General features: G+C 37.4%; 1 protein-coding gene across 1 annotated transcript; it reads right to left on the bottom strand.

Annotated features, from left to right (window-relative positions):
• Positions 1-4,336: 4,336 nt before the first annotated feature.
• On the bottom strand, positions 4,337-14,158 carry ggt1a (gamma-glutamyltransferase 1a). Its single transcript, XM_079637695.1, has 13 exons — positions 13,954-14,158; positions 12,335-12,511; positions 12,126-12,256; positions 11,480-11,569; positions 10,308-10,500; positions 9,889-10,049; positions 9,644-9,793; positions 6,932-7,068; positions 6,522-6,709; positions 6,193-6,320; positions 5,956-6,068; positions 4,592-4,705; positions 4,337-4,496 (listed from the first exon to the last, which is right to left on the bottom strand). The coding sequence occupies exons 1-13, from the start codon at positions 13,980-13,982 to the stop codon at positions 4,350-4,352; spliced, it is 1,758 nt and encodes a 585-aa protein (XP_079493821.1). The 5' UTR covers positions 13,983-14,158; the 3' UTR covers positions 4,337-4,349.
• Between the last annotated feature and the right edge of the window lie 1,026 nt (positions 14,159-15,184).

Here is a 15,184-nt window from a genome sequence, read left to right as displayed (position 1 = left end):
AATATATGCAAATCACACACAGACAAAGCCTGAGGCACTTCACTTACATGTTTTACAGGCTTCTACTGCATTATGGAGTAATGCTTATGAGATAAAAACAAGTCAAATAAAAGTTATACACTTTTGTATAAAAATATACTTATGCTACTGTTCTAAAGTTGGTCGGTATGATTTTTAAAAATGTTTTGTAAGGTCTCTTATTCTCAACAACCCTGGATTTATTTGATAAAAAATACAGTACATTTTGAAATATTATGACATTTCTTATTATTATTATCAATGATGATGTGATGCTTCATACTTTTGTGGCAATGATGAGATATTTTTTCAGGATCCTTTAATTAATAGAAAATCAGAAAAAAACAACTTTCCCAGCCAACATTGTATGTGGGGCCCATATGGGTGAAATGGGCTGAAAAATGGGCCCCATGTAGGATTATCCGTGGGTTACATATTGGCCCCTTGTTAATTGCCCAGATGAATTTCATGTGGGATTGCACTTGGTACTAGTTGGGAGGGACCCAAGTGGGCAACATGCACAAGACCCATCTCGGTCCCAGCTTAACCCCATAGACATTTGTATGTGGGGCCCATGTGGGTTTGAAATGGGCTGAAAAATGGTCTCTGTATGAGATTGTCCGTGGGTTACATAATGCCCCCTTGTTAATTGCCCAGATGGATTTCATGTAGGATTGCACTTGGTACTAGGTGGGACCCAAGTGGGCAACATGCACAAGACCCATCTCGGTCCCAGCTATGATATTTTTATAACAATGAAGTAATGAAAGTATTTATTTCACAAAAAAAATCGTACTGACCCCTAACATTTGAATAATAGGCTACTGTGAAAAATTCGACGTAAAATAGCTATGACAAATTGAAATTATGGCTGCGTCCTATGGTTAAAAATGCTGCCTTCGGATGATGCATTCTAAGTTAGGAAGGTGTCGAGGCCAATGCTGCGTTCCAGTCCACTTTTAGACATGCACTTGCGAACTTCCCTAAGCACTTCCCCTCGGGGGAATCTCTGCCGCCATTTTGAAGTGCTTTCCACTTCGCAAAGTGGTTACGACGCAATCGTTAGCCTATTTTTACAAAAACAGCTTCTATGGGACCATAACGTAAGATACAAAGTAATGGAGCCTTTCATACATTGTCGTGTTTGTTTTGAAATAAATAATGGTCTTTAAACGCCTCAGATGTAAAGTTATTCGCTGCCAAAGTGATGCCAAAATGAATGGGAGTCAATGGAATGCTAACAGCAGGTGATGGCTTGCTAGCCCCCATGGAAGGTACGCTTTCTGGGTGCTGGATTACCCCCTTGGAACGAGACGGAGGGAAGTTAGTGAGTGGAGGGCATGACAATTTTGGACTGGAACGCAGCAAGAAACCACTGTCAGCTTCACTTCCTGTATCCTGATACTTAATTTCTGAAGGCAGCATAGATCCTTTGATGATATATCCTTCGCTGCCTTATATCCCACAATCCTGTGCTTTCCATTCCGTGACAGTTGGGCTTAAAAAATAAGTCTGAAAGTTGTGGTTGGTCGTCGGTTTGCGTGTAAATGTCATGTTTGACCAACGTTTTCCACTGATGTAATTTCTAGAGAGATATACTATTTAAGTAGGCTAATTCAATATTTTCAAAGTTACCACCAAAGCTCGCTCTATATTACATTGTTGCCTCAGAAGTCTGCCCGAAGTCAGTTTCTTGACCTATACCTTCGTGCACAAACGCTGCCTGGAAAGTCATTGCCTGATAAGGCAGCATGGCAACATGTTTTTTTCTGATGCAGCCTAGAATCAGAAAGAATAAAGATGTGTGTAATTAAGGCATCTTACCAGCAGGGGCTAATGGAGCCATGACAAACAAATCAGAACGTAATCAAATCAGAACGTAATAACTTTAGGCTTGTTGAACCGGCGCTGCACAGACCGATCGGTGAATGACATCAGAGTACCGCGAGAGCGAATAGAAAGTAGACGGCTCCGTATGCTTTGAATTGCTCTCGCGGTACTTTGATGTCATAAACCGATCGGTCTGTGCAGCGCTGGCTCAAGTCGAACAAGCCTTTTGATTCAACCGGTGGTGTGTGTTTGGGACGGAGCTGGCCGACCGACCAATAACATAGGCTATAAGGAGTGAAACATGTATAAAAACAGATGTTGGATACTTCCCTTTCCCTACTACTATGCAAAAGGAAGATTTTGAGCCTACCTGATTCTGGATGAGGTAAATTTCAATTCTCTTTAGTGATGCAGAAATTATACTTCACCGCTATTAAAGGCCTTTAAAACAAGATTTTAGTTCGGATAAATCTCGTTTACTTGATTTTTTATCATTCTTTCAAAGAGGTTTGCTCTTCTACCCTTATAAAAATGTAGTCCTGTGTGTTGCTGCTGACTGGGCATATGTGATAATTTAGGCTATCATGCCTTTCAATTTTCAGAACATGTTTTTGCCTCAGAGCTGGTTCAAATGGCACTGTTTCATAAAATACAGCTTGCATTATTTAGTAATTAGCTCTTAAAATATTTATACGAACACTTATGAATGCGACGGCAAACATCTATCGGTCCAAAACAGTTTAATTAACAGCATAGCAACAGCCAGAGGACAGTGGATGTTTAAAAAAAATATACACAAATGTATTTTATTTGTCAGTATGCACTTTACATTTCCACCACAGTGTGGAACATTACATCTCTAGATTCATGAAATAGCTTGAATGTGATATACATTAGACAGCATGATATTGCAGTTTTATGATTTGGTGACAAAAAAAAGACAACATTCAACAGTCTAGTGATAGCTCTGTAATTCAACATAAATCAGACTAACATTATAATAACAGGGACTTCTGATGAATATCTTTACACACGTTTAATATTAGATGTTGTTATGATGGACCTGGGTATCTCTTAATAACCTATTTCATGGCCTGATTTAAATGTTTTTTAGTTACAATTACACAATGTTACATTATATATTGCTTTGCAGACTTCTAATGCAACATTTAGACCTGAAGTGAACATGTTTTAAAGCTCATATTTGTTTCATGTACACGAGTCATTTACTTATAACAGAAAAACAGTTGTTATTGTCGTTCAGCATTTCACATTATGAAAGTCATCTCAGGAGAGAATGGCTGTATACAGAGTAACATGTCCAGTGAGGTAATCGGATGCATTGCATGCCGTTCTCCCAGGATTTTACTTATGAATGGCTCTGATGTCGATAACAGCTTCTCTTCACCATAAGAACAATATCATTCCAGTTCACTATTTAAAAATTAATATGTTGGTTGCTGCTTTAATCGAACATTCAGCTCATAGATAGTAATAGTTTCCTCACACATTTTAGTCCTGTTATCCGGTGTGTCTACCATGAAAAATAGAAGCTTAAAGAGGTAGTTCACCCAAAAAATACAATTATTTTCCAACTTATATGACTTTTTTCTTCTGTTGAACACAAAAACAAATTAAATGTTATATATAAAAGTCGTACTGTCCACCATTTTTGAAGCTTGAAATCTCTTCAAGATCCGTAACATCTCTAGTCATTCATTGTTACTGCTCCGAGACGAGCAAATACAGTAACACATTTTGTGTTCTACAGTAAAATGAAAGTCTGCAGGTTCAGAACGACTTGAGGGTGAGTACATGATGAATGAATATTAATTTTGGGGGAAACTATCCCATTGAAAATCAGCTAACACAAATATGTTCTAAGAACGTTTAGCTAACATTCCCTTTATTTCTGAATGTTCTCTGGACGTTCCTAATGTTCAGTTTTTAAATGTTTTAAAAGCAGAACGTTAGCCAACGTTCTAAGAACATTCCCTGTTAGCTGGGAAGAATCTCAGTTCCATGCAGTCAGCATGATGTACAATAAATACCTGTAATATTTTAATTCCATACTTATTTTCCTGACTTGAACAAGTCACACATCCTCATTTTGGAGCACTCTCAACATTGACCCCATGTCCATTAACCAAAAAACCTCCATTACACAACAAAGAACCTGTACAATGGAATCAGGTACCAAAGGACCCCCACATACTGATAATCAATACTCTTCTATACACACAAAAGGAATAAATAAGCTTGGCAAAACCATAGACCGTTCAATATGAAAGTAAGGCACTATTGATGCCGATTAAACATTTTCCCGTCAAAAAGAAAAGTTAATAAATACAGGGAGTCTTTGTGCAACCTTGTGCATTGTGGTCCATGTTGATTGTTGGACTGAGAGGTGTATTGCTTTTGAATGTGTAGTTTTTCCTGGTTCTTGATTGAGTTACCAATGACCGGAAGTCAAGAGGGAGGTGGTCGAGAGGGAGTGGGGTTCAGTATCCCGCAGGATAGCCGCCTTTCCTGGGATCAGATTCAGCGCAGAGTTTGTCCCCTTGTCGCACGATGGCCTGCACCACTGCTCCTGGCGTCCTCAGCAGCTCCGTCACATGATTCTTCTGAGCCAAGCCATCAAGAACACTCTGTAGAATCATGTCACACAGGCCTTACAGAGTTAATGAACTGTTTTATCATGACTTAAATTAAGAAAGTTCAGTGGTCAAGTGCAGAAACACACCTGCTCAAAGTCCTGTTCCACAACTGTCATGTTGGGGTTGAGTTGGTTGTGGACTCTGGGCTCTGTAACCGCTTTCTTCAGATCGTAGTGAAAGAACAGTGAGTTCAGGATCACCTGGGAGAAGTGAAATAAGTGTTATAAGGGAGAAAGTGAAGGGAGACATTCAAAGCCATGGTTGGGAAACACCGCTGCATGTTTGGCACATGCATCCAATGTATACCGTATTTCCGGACTATAAGTCGCACTTTTTATCATAGTTTGGCTGGTCCTGCGACTTATAGTCAGGTGCGACTTATATATCAAAATTAATTCATACTGACTGAGATGAACCAAGAGAAAACATTACCGTCTACAACCGGCGCTCTAGTTAGCGGAGTTGTGGAATGAGGTCACGGGAGCTTGGTGAACTTGCTTACCGGTAACTTGCTGGATTTGCTGGTTTATGTTAATTTAGCCTATTCAGCCTCCCAGGTATATGTTCTGTGTGCTATTGTGTAGTTGAATAACTTGCCTTTCCAGATTAAATGTCTGTTCTTGGTCTTGGATTTTGTGAAATACATTTCTAAATAAATGCGACTTGTGCGCAGTGCGCTTGTCCAGTGCGACTTATATATGTTTTTTTCCTTATCATGACGCATTTTTTGACTGATGCAACTTATACTACGGAAAATACGGTATATATGAGCAATATCACACGAGTAGCAGTGCGATATGGCTGTATATCAGTACTTATGTGATATACTTTTGATAATATAATTATGATATATTACTTTTCGTGCCTATACGGCCGAATCACAGCGTGCTGATATACAGCCATATTGCACGGCTACAAGTGTGATATTGCGTTTATACAACAGTTCGACGGCACACGTGAGTAAATAAATAAGAAACGACAACTGTGTCTTTAAAAACCCTCTTTTGTGCAGAACTACTTGAGCCCAAGCCTCCGTTACTAATTCTAAAACGTCACTTTAGAACTAGTAACTAAGGAACGTTGAGTTTGTTGTGTAATGTAGAGTAGAGTATTATGGTATTATGAGAGAGAGATCAGCTAAACGAGAGTATTACCTGCATCTGATATAGCATTCATTCTTCAGCTCGATGTCCATTATATTATATCCAAATAAATCAGTTTTGTTTCTTCAAAGTTCGTGCCTATGGCCGAATCACAGCCGTGCTTATATACAGCCATATCGCACTGCTACTTGTGTGATATTGCATATATATATATATATATATATATATATATATATATATATATATATATACTGTATATACTGTATATATATATATATATATTATATATATATATATATTGGACATATATATACAGATCTTAAACATATTTTGATGTTTGTGGTTACCAGAGCAGTTGCTGTAGTGATTTTCGTCCCACCTGAGGCCCCAACCACCATTTTGACTCTGTTGTGTTTGTCAAATATTATCGTGGGGCACATCGATGAAAGTGGTCTTTTACCTTGTCAAAAGACAAAAGTAGTATGTTAATACATGTCTTTATTTGAATTTTACCAGTGTGTCTATAGAAAGACTAAATAGGGGTATTATTTGTCATTTATTTTAGGCTGTAAACTCCAGGACACCTGGCTGAATGAAGTTGTTGGGTGAAGGGGGAACCCCAAAGCCATTGGTAATGTAAGGAGAGCTGAAATCATCCATCTCATCATTAAAGATAATCCCAGTTGAGCGTGACATCACCTTAGAGCCAAAACTGTGAGAAAACAACAAAGATCAAGATAATCAGATCAAAAAATAATTCCACTAATAACGCACCAAAAACATTAATCATTTTCTTTCTCAGGGATCCAGACTAACATGTGAGAGCAGACTATATAAATATTATTAGAGGAACAATGTTTTTGAAATTAAATAAAGTGAGAAACATAGGTCTAGTGCCCTTTTTTCCTCTTACTAAAGGTTGATGGTGCTGGTGGCCGCCACCGCGCTCCCATCCTCCGCGATGACCGACAGGTGAGCCGTGCCGTGGTCATTGGGTACAAAGTACTCGGGATCGTAGTAGGTGTCTGGGTGAGTGGTGTCATCGGTGATTTTACTCCTGATGTTGTCTGCAAAGTAGTCTGAGGTCATGTTTTGGATGAGCTGGGAAAGGAGATAATTGAAAAGAGATTTACAAGAGGCCATTGAACTCGTAGGTGCATGAAATCGGAACAGTTAGAGGCCTTGGGAAAATATAGTCAGACAGTAAAAGGACTCTTTAAACCACTTCACATATCTTGAGTAAAATTGCATGAGATTAGTAATTACTTTAATTCCCATAACTCCTTGTGTAAGGCACAAAAATAAATAAATAATTGAACTCACGTCAGTAATGTTGAGGTAACGCGGGTCTCCCAGTTTACTCCTCTTGGCATAAGCAAAACGAAATGCCTCTACGATGCGGTGATATGTCAAAGTCTTCTTCTCTGCTGTGGACACACTGCTGTTTGAGAAGTTGTAACCTAGAAAATGAGAGTTGAATGCTTGATGTGAATAATTACTGTAATACATTTCCATAACATCACACAATTCAGCAAGTCTTAGGGACAATTCCACTGTGATTCTTTTCCACTGTTCTATGTAAGCATACACTAAATGGACTACACTAGCATACACTAGAGTACATCTAAAAATGTAGCGTTTAAGGTAAAAGAGGTTGATACATAGAAAAAGATATGTTTACATATAAAAACAATGGATAAGCAGCACAGTGGAATGCAGAAACATCCGGTGTTATAGTTACACGGCTCTCTGGAATACTCTCTGGATTATGAAGTCAGATATTTTCTAATATTCTCCATCGTCAATGGCAGTGCTGTGTCACAGTCCATTCGTTTCTCTTGTTTCATGTCAACAAAACTGGCACTGGCATCTTGGGAACGAAACCCATGACCTTGCTGCTGCTAGCGCCATGCTCAGTGTTTGAACTACAGGAAAGCGTTGGGTAACACTTTATTTTGACGGTCCCTTTTGAACATTCTGTTGACTATAAGTAACTTTGCAACTACATGCCAACTAACTCTCATAAGAGTATTAGTAGATGCATGAATTATGAAGAACATTATCTAGATTTTTAAAGATTATTTTTATTACTTTAATATGATGCTAAAATTTGAATCCCTTTTCATTTTTACAAAATTCCGTTTTATTAAAAAAAAATATTAGGTATGTGGACACCATGCAACAAAGGCAATATTGAACATTGTGTTTTTATTTTGGCATGTTATGCTATGTATATAAGCTCAGTTATTAAAAACAATAATATTACAATATAATAACAATATTGTAGGAACTATAGTTACATATATGCGTAAACCTAGTAGCAATATGGGCAAATCATGGAAAACATTCACTGCTGATTGTAACAACTTATTATATTTTCATCCTTATCTGACTTCATATTGAATAATCTCAGTTATAGTATATCAACATCTAAAATGTAACATAATTTGTCTCTGTATTAGTTGCCATTTAATGGCGTAATATGTCATTTTGAATGGTTATGTTGATATATTTGTTAAATGTCTGCTTTATTACAATATAAGGCAATTCATAACATATTTACATAGAACTAATATACTAGTAGGTTACAGAAATCAGACTTTATGCAATCTGACTCCACTGTTGCATGACGTCCATATACGTGGACAGTGGTGTATAACAACTACAGGTTTCACTTTATTTTAATGGTCCCTTTAATACATTCTGTTGACAAGTAATGTTGCACCTACATGTCTACTAACTCTCATTAGAGTGTTAGTAGAGTATTAGTAGACTGGTAGGGTTAGAATAAGTTGGCATGTAGTTGCAAAGTCACTATAGTCAGTAGAATGTCTGTTAGGGGACCAACACAATAGTTAAAAAGTGTTAGCAGACATTAACAACCCTTTCTTGCATGGTGTCCACATTTGTGGACAGTTCATTTAACTCCATTTAAGGTTCATTTATCATGGTAATTGTCTCCATACCACTTGAGGGCAGTGTCAGTAGATTGACAGCAATATCATAACAGTGGCTACTGTCTTGCATTCCAAATATTCATTGCTTGATGACATAATTAATCCAAGATGGCTAACAGCGATAGCCATGTGCCAAATGCCCGAGGCATATCTGTGAAAAACTTTTATACCAGGAGGTCAATTGAGAAACATATAAATATATTAGTGTATACAGTAAAGTATGATGAATGTTAGTATTTTATAAACTAAAAGTTTGAGTAAAATGTAGTTTGGTTACACTTTATTTAGATAGTCCACTTTAGACATTCTAATAACTATAAATAACTTTTCAACTACATGGCAACTAACTCTCATTAGAGTATTAGTAGGCTATAGTAGACTGTCAGTAGACTGTTAGGTTATGGTTAGGGGTTAGGGTTGGGGTTGGGAGAATAAGTTGACTTGTAGTTGCCAAGTTACTTATAGTCAGTAGAATGTCTGTTGGGGGACCAACAAAATAAAGTGTTAGCAGATATTAAGCAGACAGTCTACTAATCCTCTAATGACAGTTAGTTGAGATGTAGCTGCAAAGTTACTTATAGTTAGTAGAATGTCTGAAGTGGAGTATCGAAATAACGTGTTACCAAATTTTCTTTCATTTATTGCATCTCTTGACTCCTGGCCTTCATTCATCATATCCGGTCATGGGTCTTTATACGTAAACCCTCCTACAGGGTGATACAAGATCTTATCCTGCTCGCCTGGATAATGATCAGCTAAATGTACAGTACGTTCTTTCGTAATGCATAACATGATGCTGCTCGCCCTCATGAATGAAGCTCTTTTACGTAATCCTGGGATTACTCAATGAAGACTGCACTCTGACATAGCGTCTCTGAGTGAGTTAATATATGTCTGGGGACTGGGGTGATGAAGGATTATTATTACATAATCAGGCACTCAAGTCCTGCTCAAAGAACAACATGTTCTCTCATAGTTATCCAGTCATCTATCAAATGTTTGAACATGATCTCTAAACGCTTCTGCTGTAAAGAACAATCCATCCGTCTCCTTGATGCAAGCATGCAGAAAGACTCACCATCCACAATGTTAAGAATCAGAGCGAGTACAGGTCCACTGGATGGAGCATCAGGAATATTAATGGTGTACTCCCCCACAGTTAACTTCAACGGGGTCTCATTTAACACTGGCTTATATTCCATTAGGTCCTCAAGTGTTATAATCCCTCCTGTAGTGACAGATTGATTTGCATATTTTATTCAAATGAGGTCAGATGACCTTTAAGGCATGATATAGCGTTAAACAAAGAAAGTATGAAGTGACCTGCAGCCTGGATATCATCCACTATATTCTGGGCCATAGATCCGTTGTAAAAAACATCCGGCCCTTCTTCCGCTATCCTCTCATAGGTGTCAGCGAGTTTGAGAAATCTAATGATATCATTTTCTCTCAGGAGGTTTTTGTTTGAGTCACAAAACACTTCACTAGAACACAGAGAGAGGACAAGATCAATATGATTTCATTAAAACTATTAATAGAGGCAGTGTTTATAGAGAGTGGCGAGTTAGATTAGTTATGTGTTTATCAGTAGAATTAATAATGTATGATGCAATACACCGTATTCCTTGCTACACTTGTTACTTGACACTGAGAAACTCAATGTGCCATTTTCATTTATGATAATTCGATTTTCCTCACAGATTGCCCTATTTCTGTATAGCGTCCAAAAGATAAATCCTTACCACAACATCACGTCACTCAGAATTGATTCTTTGTTTTTTGCAATGGCATTGGCCAAGGACTTGCCAACTGGAAAACCATTGCGTGCCAATTCTATACTGGGCTGAAACAGTTCCCTCCATGGCAGTCTCCCATGCCTCGTGTGCGCCATCTCGTAACCACGGATTTCTCCCGGTATGGCGATGGACAACCCTCCTGCCATTCAAACAAGACACAGTACAGTGTTTTCATCATTCAAGGGCCAGAACTGGTCAATGACACAACGCTCATGTTCTGTCCTATCTGTTAATTTATTCAAAAATAGGTTAAACCACCTAATGCAATTTAAAAAGACTATTGAAAAGAAGAAAATAATTCCGAGAGAAATTACTACTTTTATTCAGAAAGGATTCAATAAATTGATCAAAATTGACAGTAAAGACATTCATAATGTTTCCAAAAGATTTATATTTCAAATAACTGCTGTTCTTTTGTACTTATTCATCAAAGAATCCTATTACAGTTTTTAACTACTTTTTTATTATAGCATGACTGTTTTCAACATTGATAATGACAAGAAATGTTTATTGAACATCAAATCATAGAATGATTTAAAATTGTAGTCATGTTTCACCTTGTTACTGTTTTTACTGTATTTTTGATCAAATAAATGGAGCCTTGATGAGTATACGAGGCTTCATTCAAAAACATAAAAAAAATCGTACCAACCCCAAACATTTTAACCGTAGTGTAGTTTGGCATACATTTGTATTATGTCCTATGTCTTCAAAAAAATAAAAAATGAATTAAAAAAAAAATCGCTTTACCAATATTTGAAAAAAAATTGTCCACCAAATCAAAGTCATATGTGACAAACATGTAGGGAAAAAAATCTGGAAAATATGTCATAGTTTAAAATCACATTTGTGTTTTATTTATTTATATGTTTTATCGCTGAAGAAAGAGTGTTGAACGGCATATCTTCTCCTGCATCATTTCACTTTTGGTGTGAATTTGCCTTGACATTTGCCAAAAATAGAACCCAGTCAAGGTGAGAAAAAGTGTAAATTGTAAAGTGTAAAAAGAGTAACGTAATGTATTACTTTCCATAAAAAGTAACTAAGTAACGCAAATATAATACAGAATGGAGGCTGGACTTGGTGATACGTTATGGTAATATTAATGGTAAAGATACCTTTTCGTGACAGCTGGGTGTTATTGCCAAACATATTCTCTGAAGCGTTCATTGGAGCGGTTTCTCTGGCATCAATTGTCTCCACCTTTCCTGCGGACAAAAAACATGGAATTTATTTATTTCATTGTCAAGACTGTGTCATTTTGAGTGTTGTTTATGAAGACTATAAATTACTAAGACATTAAGGCTTGTGAGTCACCATCAATTGTTGTTTACTCTTGTTAGCTTCACCCAATGAGGCAGTGGTTATTCACGTCATTTGCTGACATTTACTACCAAGTAAGAGTGACGCAAGATTTGTGGTTACTATGATGAGTCAATCCATGTGCCCTTTTTATATGCACTTGACCCCAGGTTGCTTTTGGGCATGTCATATCAATTAATGTACTGTAAGTGACTGCATGACAAGTATCTGCTGAATGGCAAATAACCTCTGCGTCATTTTCAATTCCTAAAGCAATGTCCTTCAGTGCCAGGCTTACTAGAAAGGGATGTACATTTTCTGGAGCCCTGATTAAATGATTTTTCGAAGATTATTGGAGTACGTTTTACATTTAATTCAATGTGTTCAATGAAGGCAATGCAAAGATCATGGATTCGATCCCTAGGAGAGCATCACCTGAATGCATAAATGTCAGTGTTTTACCTGTTGCTGCATTGTATATGGTGAAGAACAGCCCTCCTCCAATGCCCATGCTGTGTGCATTAAACAGCCCGACACACAACAGAGCTGCAATCGAAGCATCAACTGCTGAACCATTGCGCTTTAAGATGTCCCTGCAAACACAAAGAAAGCTGGGTGTGTAAATGACGTTCGATGGCATGCAAGGAAACTCTGGATCTTTGGACTCTCACCTCCCAACCTCGGAGCACTTCCCGGCATCTGCCGCCACCGCTGCTTTTGAGTAGAAATGGTCCGAGGATACGTCGAGTCTCCTGTTTCCGATCCCCAAATACACACCCGTGAAAAAACCAACTGCAACCACAAGCAAGACCACCAGCCCAGCAACAAGAGACTTCTTGACCATTTTCCTGAATGGATACAGAATGTGAATAAAGGACGTCTGAGATTATCATATTTGAGGGTGTAATTTGATGTATGCTTGATGAAATTTATGAGATTATCACTCATTACACACAAGACAAATATCTTTATTTATTTTGTAGACTGACATGTGCTTATCACCACCACTTCAATGTAATTTACACCATTTTCAGTTGATCAGTGAACTGCATACAGAAACATGCACATTGTTGTGATCATAACATTTCTCCCCCCAAAATAAGCATACAAGTTACATCACCTTTTCAACGTGCTGTTAGAAGCACGGGTGTAAAACGCAGGTAATTTTTTTAGGAGAAATGGATAACAATGAAATGTCACCCAGCTCAAAGGATCTGTTGAATAAACACTTTAAAGTAACACATCAACCTCATCATCACTGTTTACAGCTGTTCTGTAAGTTTAATATAAGGCTCAGCATTCATTACAATCTCATGGCACTCTATAAATTGTGCTCTGTATCAACCCTGCAATGAGCACAGCATGCGTTGAGTTCAGAGAGTCCATCCTTGTATAAATCCAAGCCATACAACAGTCACACAAAGATACAATCCCTGAGTTTTATTTTCCAGATTGTAGTCCACTATTATATGCATTTCGAGACAGTCAAAAGTTCAAACAGATGTTGTGGAAGTAATTGAAGGCACCCAACAACATCTGAAAAACATTCACAGTTTAATGAGTTAGATGAGACAGACAGATCGATAGACAAAGCAATAGACAGACAGAAAGATGCTAGACTGAGACAGATCGATAGACAGAGGTAGACAGACAGATAGATAGATGATGACAGACTGACAGACACAGATCGATAGACAAAGAGACAGACAGACAGACAGACAGAAAGATGCTACCGAGACAGATCGATAGACAGAGAGGTAGACAGACAGACAGACAGACAGACAGACAGACAGACAGATAGATGTATAGATAGATAGATGATGACAGATTGACAGACACAGAAGATTGATATACAGGCAGACAGAAAGATGATTGACAGAGACAGATTGATTGTCAGACAGAGTCATAGATACAGACAGAAAGATGAAAGATATACAGACCGATACAGACAGAAAGATGATAGATTGACAGAGACAGACAGACAAAATATGAAAGATAGAGAAAGATCAATACAGACAGACAGAAAGATGACACACAGAGACAGACAGACAATTGATAAATAGAAACATTAGAGACAGATAGACAGGCAGACAGACAGATAAAAGATAGACAGGTCGATATATAGACAGAGACAGACAAAAAGATAAAAAATGGAGACATATCGATAGACAGAGATAGATAGATAGATAGATAGATAGATAGATAGATAGATAGATAGATAGATAGATAGATAGATAGATAGATAGATAGATAGATAGATAGACAGACAGACAGACAGAACCTAAGTTACCTCACAGATGATTTCGTCTGGTGAACCATAATCCATAAAACCGTATCCTTTTTCTTGTAATGGTGGATGTGTCAACACAAGAGTGAATGGGACTAGGGTCAGATATAATCTGTGCTAATTCAAATTTAACTCCAGAGGTTATAAATCAACCTTACATGGGGATTGGCTAAGACAGGATTATTTTTCAGAAAGTCCTGACGGTAAAGACAGGTATTACTCACATGAAACCTCACCCTGTTTTTAAAAGCTTAGGAAATTCAGAGGTAAACCTACTGCGAAATTGTGATGACAATGCATTCACCCAACCCCAGAAATGTATGATGTTGGTGTTGACCCGCAGCTACATGCGTGACTTCAGATGAGGGATTCTTGACTTTGTAAATGTAATGTTTATGTTTGTAAATCTTAGACATTTAAACAACAACAACAACAACAACAACAACAACAACAGCAAAATAACAGTGGGGTCAAAAACGTCTGAAACCAGATTGAATAAAAAAAATCATTTAAAACTGTAAAAATGCCCAGACATTTTCTAGGCTTAAATATTGTAAAACGCAGCTAAAAAAAAGAAGAAGCTACAAATATAAATAAATAAATACAAAATATTAAAGAGTCAGCAGTATTTCTAGCTCACTAATCAAACAAGTAAATGTGTGACATTGGCATGTAAATTCCCCTGTCAAAAGTTATTTCTTCCATTAAAGAATAAGACACTATTTGAATCATTCTGTCATTACGGATGGATCATCTGTTTTGAATGAAATGTCTGTGACAGCTTTAGCGCCAGCTTCATTACAGCAATCTCGCACCACATTCTTAGAAATTGTGAAAATTATTTTAATGTAGCCATTAATGTAATATTATCAAAGTATTGTTGCCTAATTTTTTTATGCTTATAATATAGTAATTTGTAATGAATGTGGCCTATTGAATTTGAAAAGAATGCATAGAAGCATTTTCACTGGTGGTTTTATAGACTTTAGGACATCTTTATTGAAGCTCATTTGAGTCAGCATTTCCTGTTACGTAAGATTTGAAAGAAACACCTCTGATGTTGCATGTTGGTGTTGACCCGCAGCTACATGCGTGACTTCAGATGAGGGATTCTTGACTTTGTAAATGTCATGTTTATGTTTGTGAAGCTTCCAGGAACTTTTCTCAGGAGTAATTGCTCCCTTGAGGAATGCTAGAGATCATTTCTGGCCTTTGGCACTTTATACCAATGACA

Source organism: Phoxinus phoxinus, assembly GCF_949152265.1.
Source record: "Phoxinus phoxinus genome assembly, chromosome: 15".
Taxonomy (NCBI): Eukaryota; Metazoa; Chordata; class Actinopteri; order Cypriniformes; family Leuciscidae; genus Phoxinus; species Phoxinus phoxinus.
This window is presented reverse-complemented; position numbering and strand designations above follow the sequence as displayed.

What these genes read in the sequence shown, in the direction of transcription:
- ggt1a (XM_079637695.1), bottom strand. Translation starts at nt 13,982, where the DNA reads ATGGTTCACCAGACGAAATCATCTGTGAG. An exon ending in GTTACCTCAACATTACTGAC is followed by an intron (nt 6,710 to 6,931) that starts GTGAGTTCAATT and finishes CTCCTTTCCCAG; the next exon opens with CTCATCCAAAACATGACCTC. An exon ending in TCACTACAGCAACTGCTCTG is followed by an intron (nt 4,706 to 5,955) that starts GTAACCACAAAC and finishes CACTTCTCCCAG; the next exon opens with GTGATCCTGAACTCACTGTT.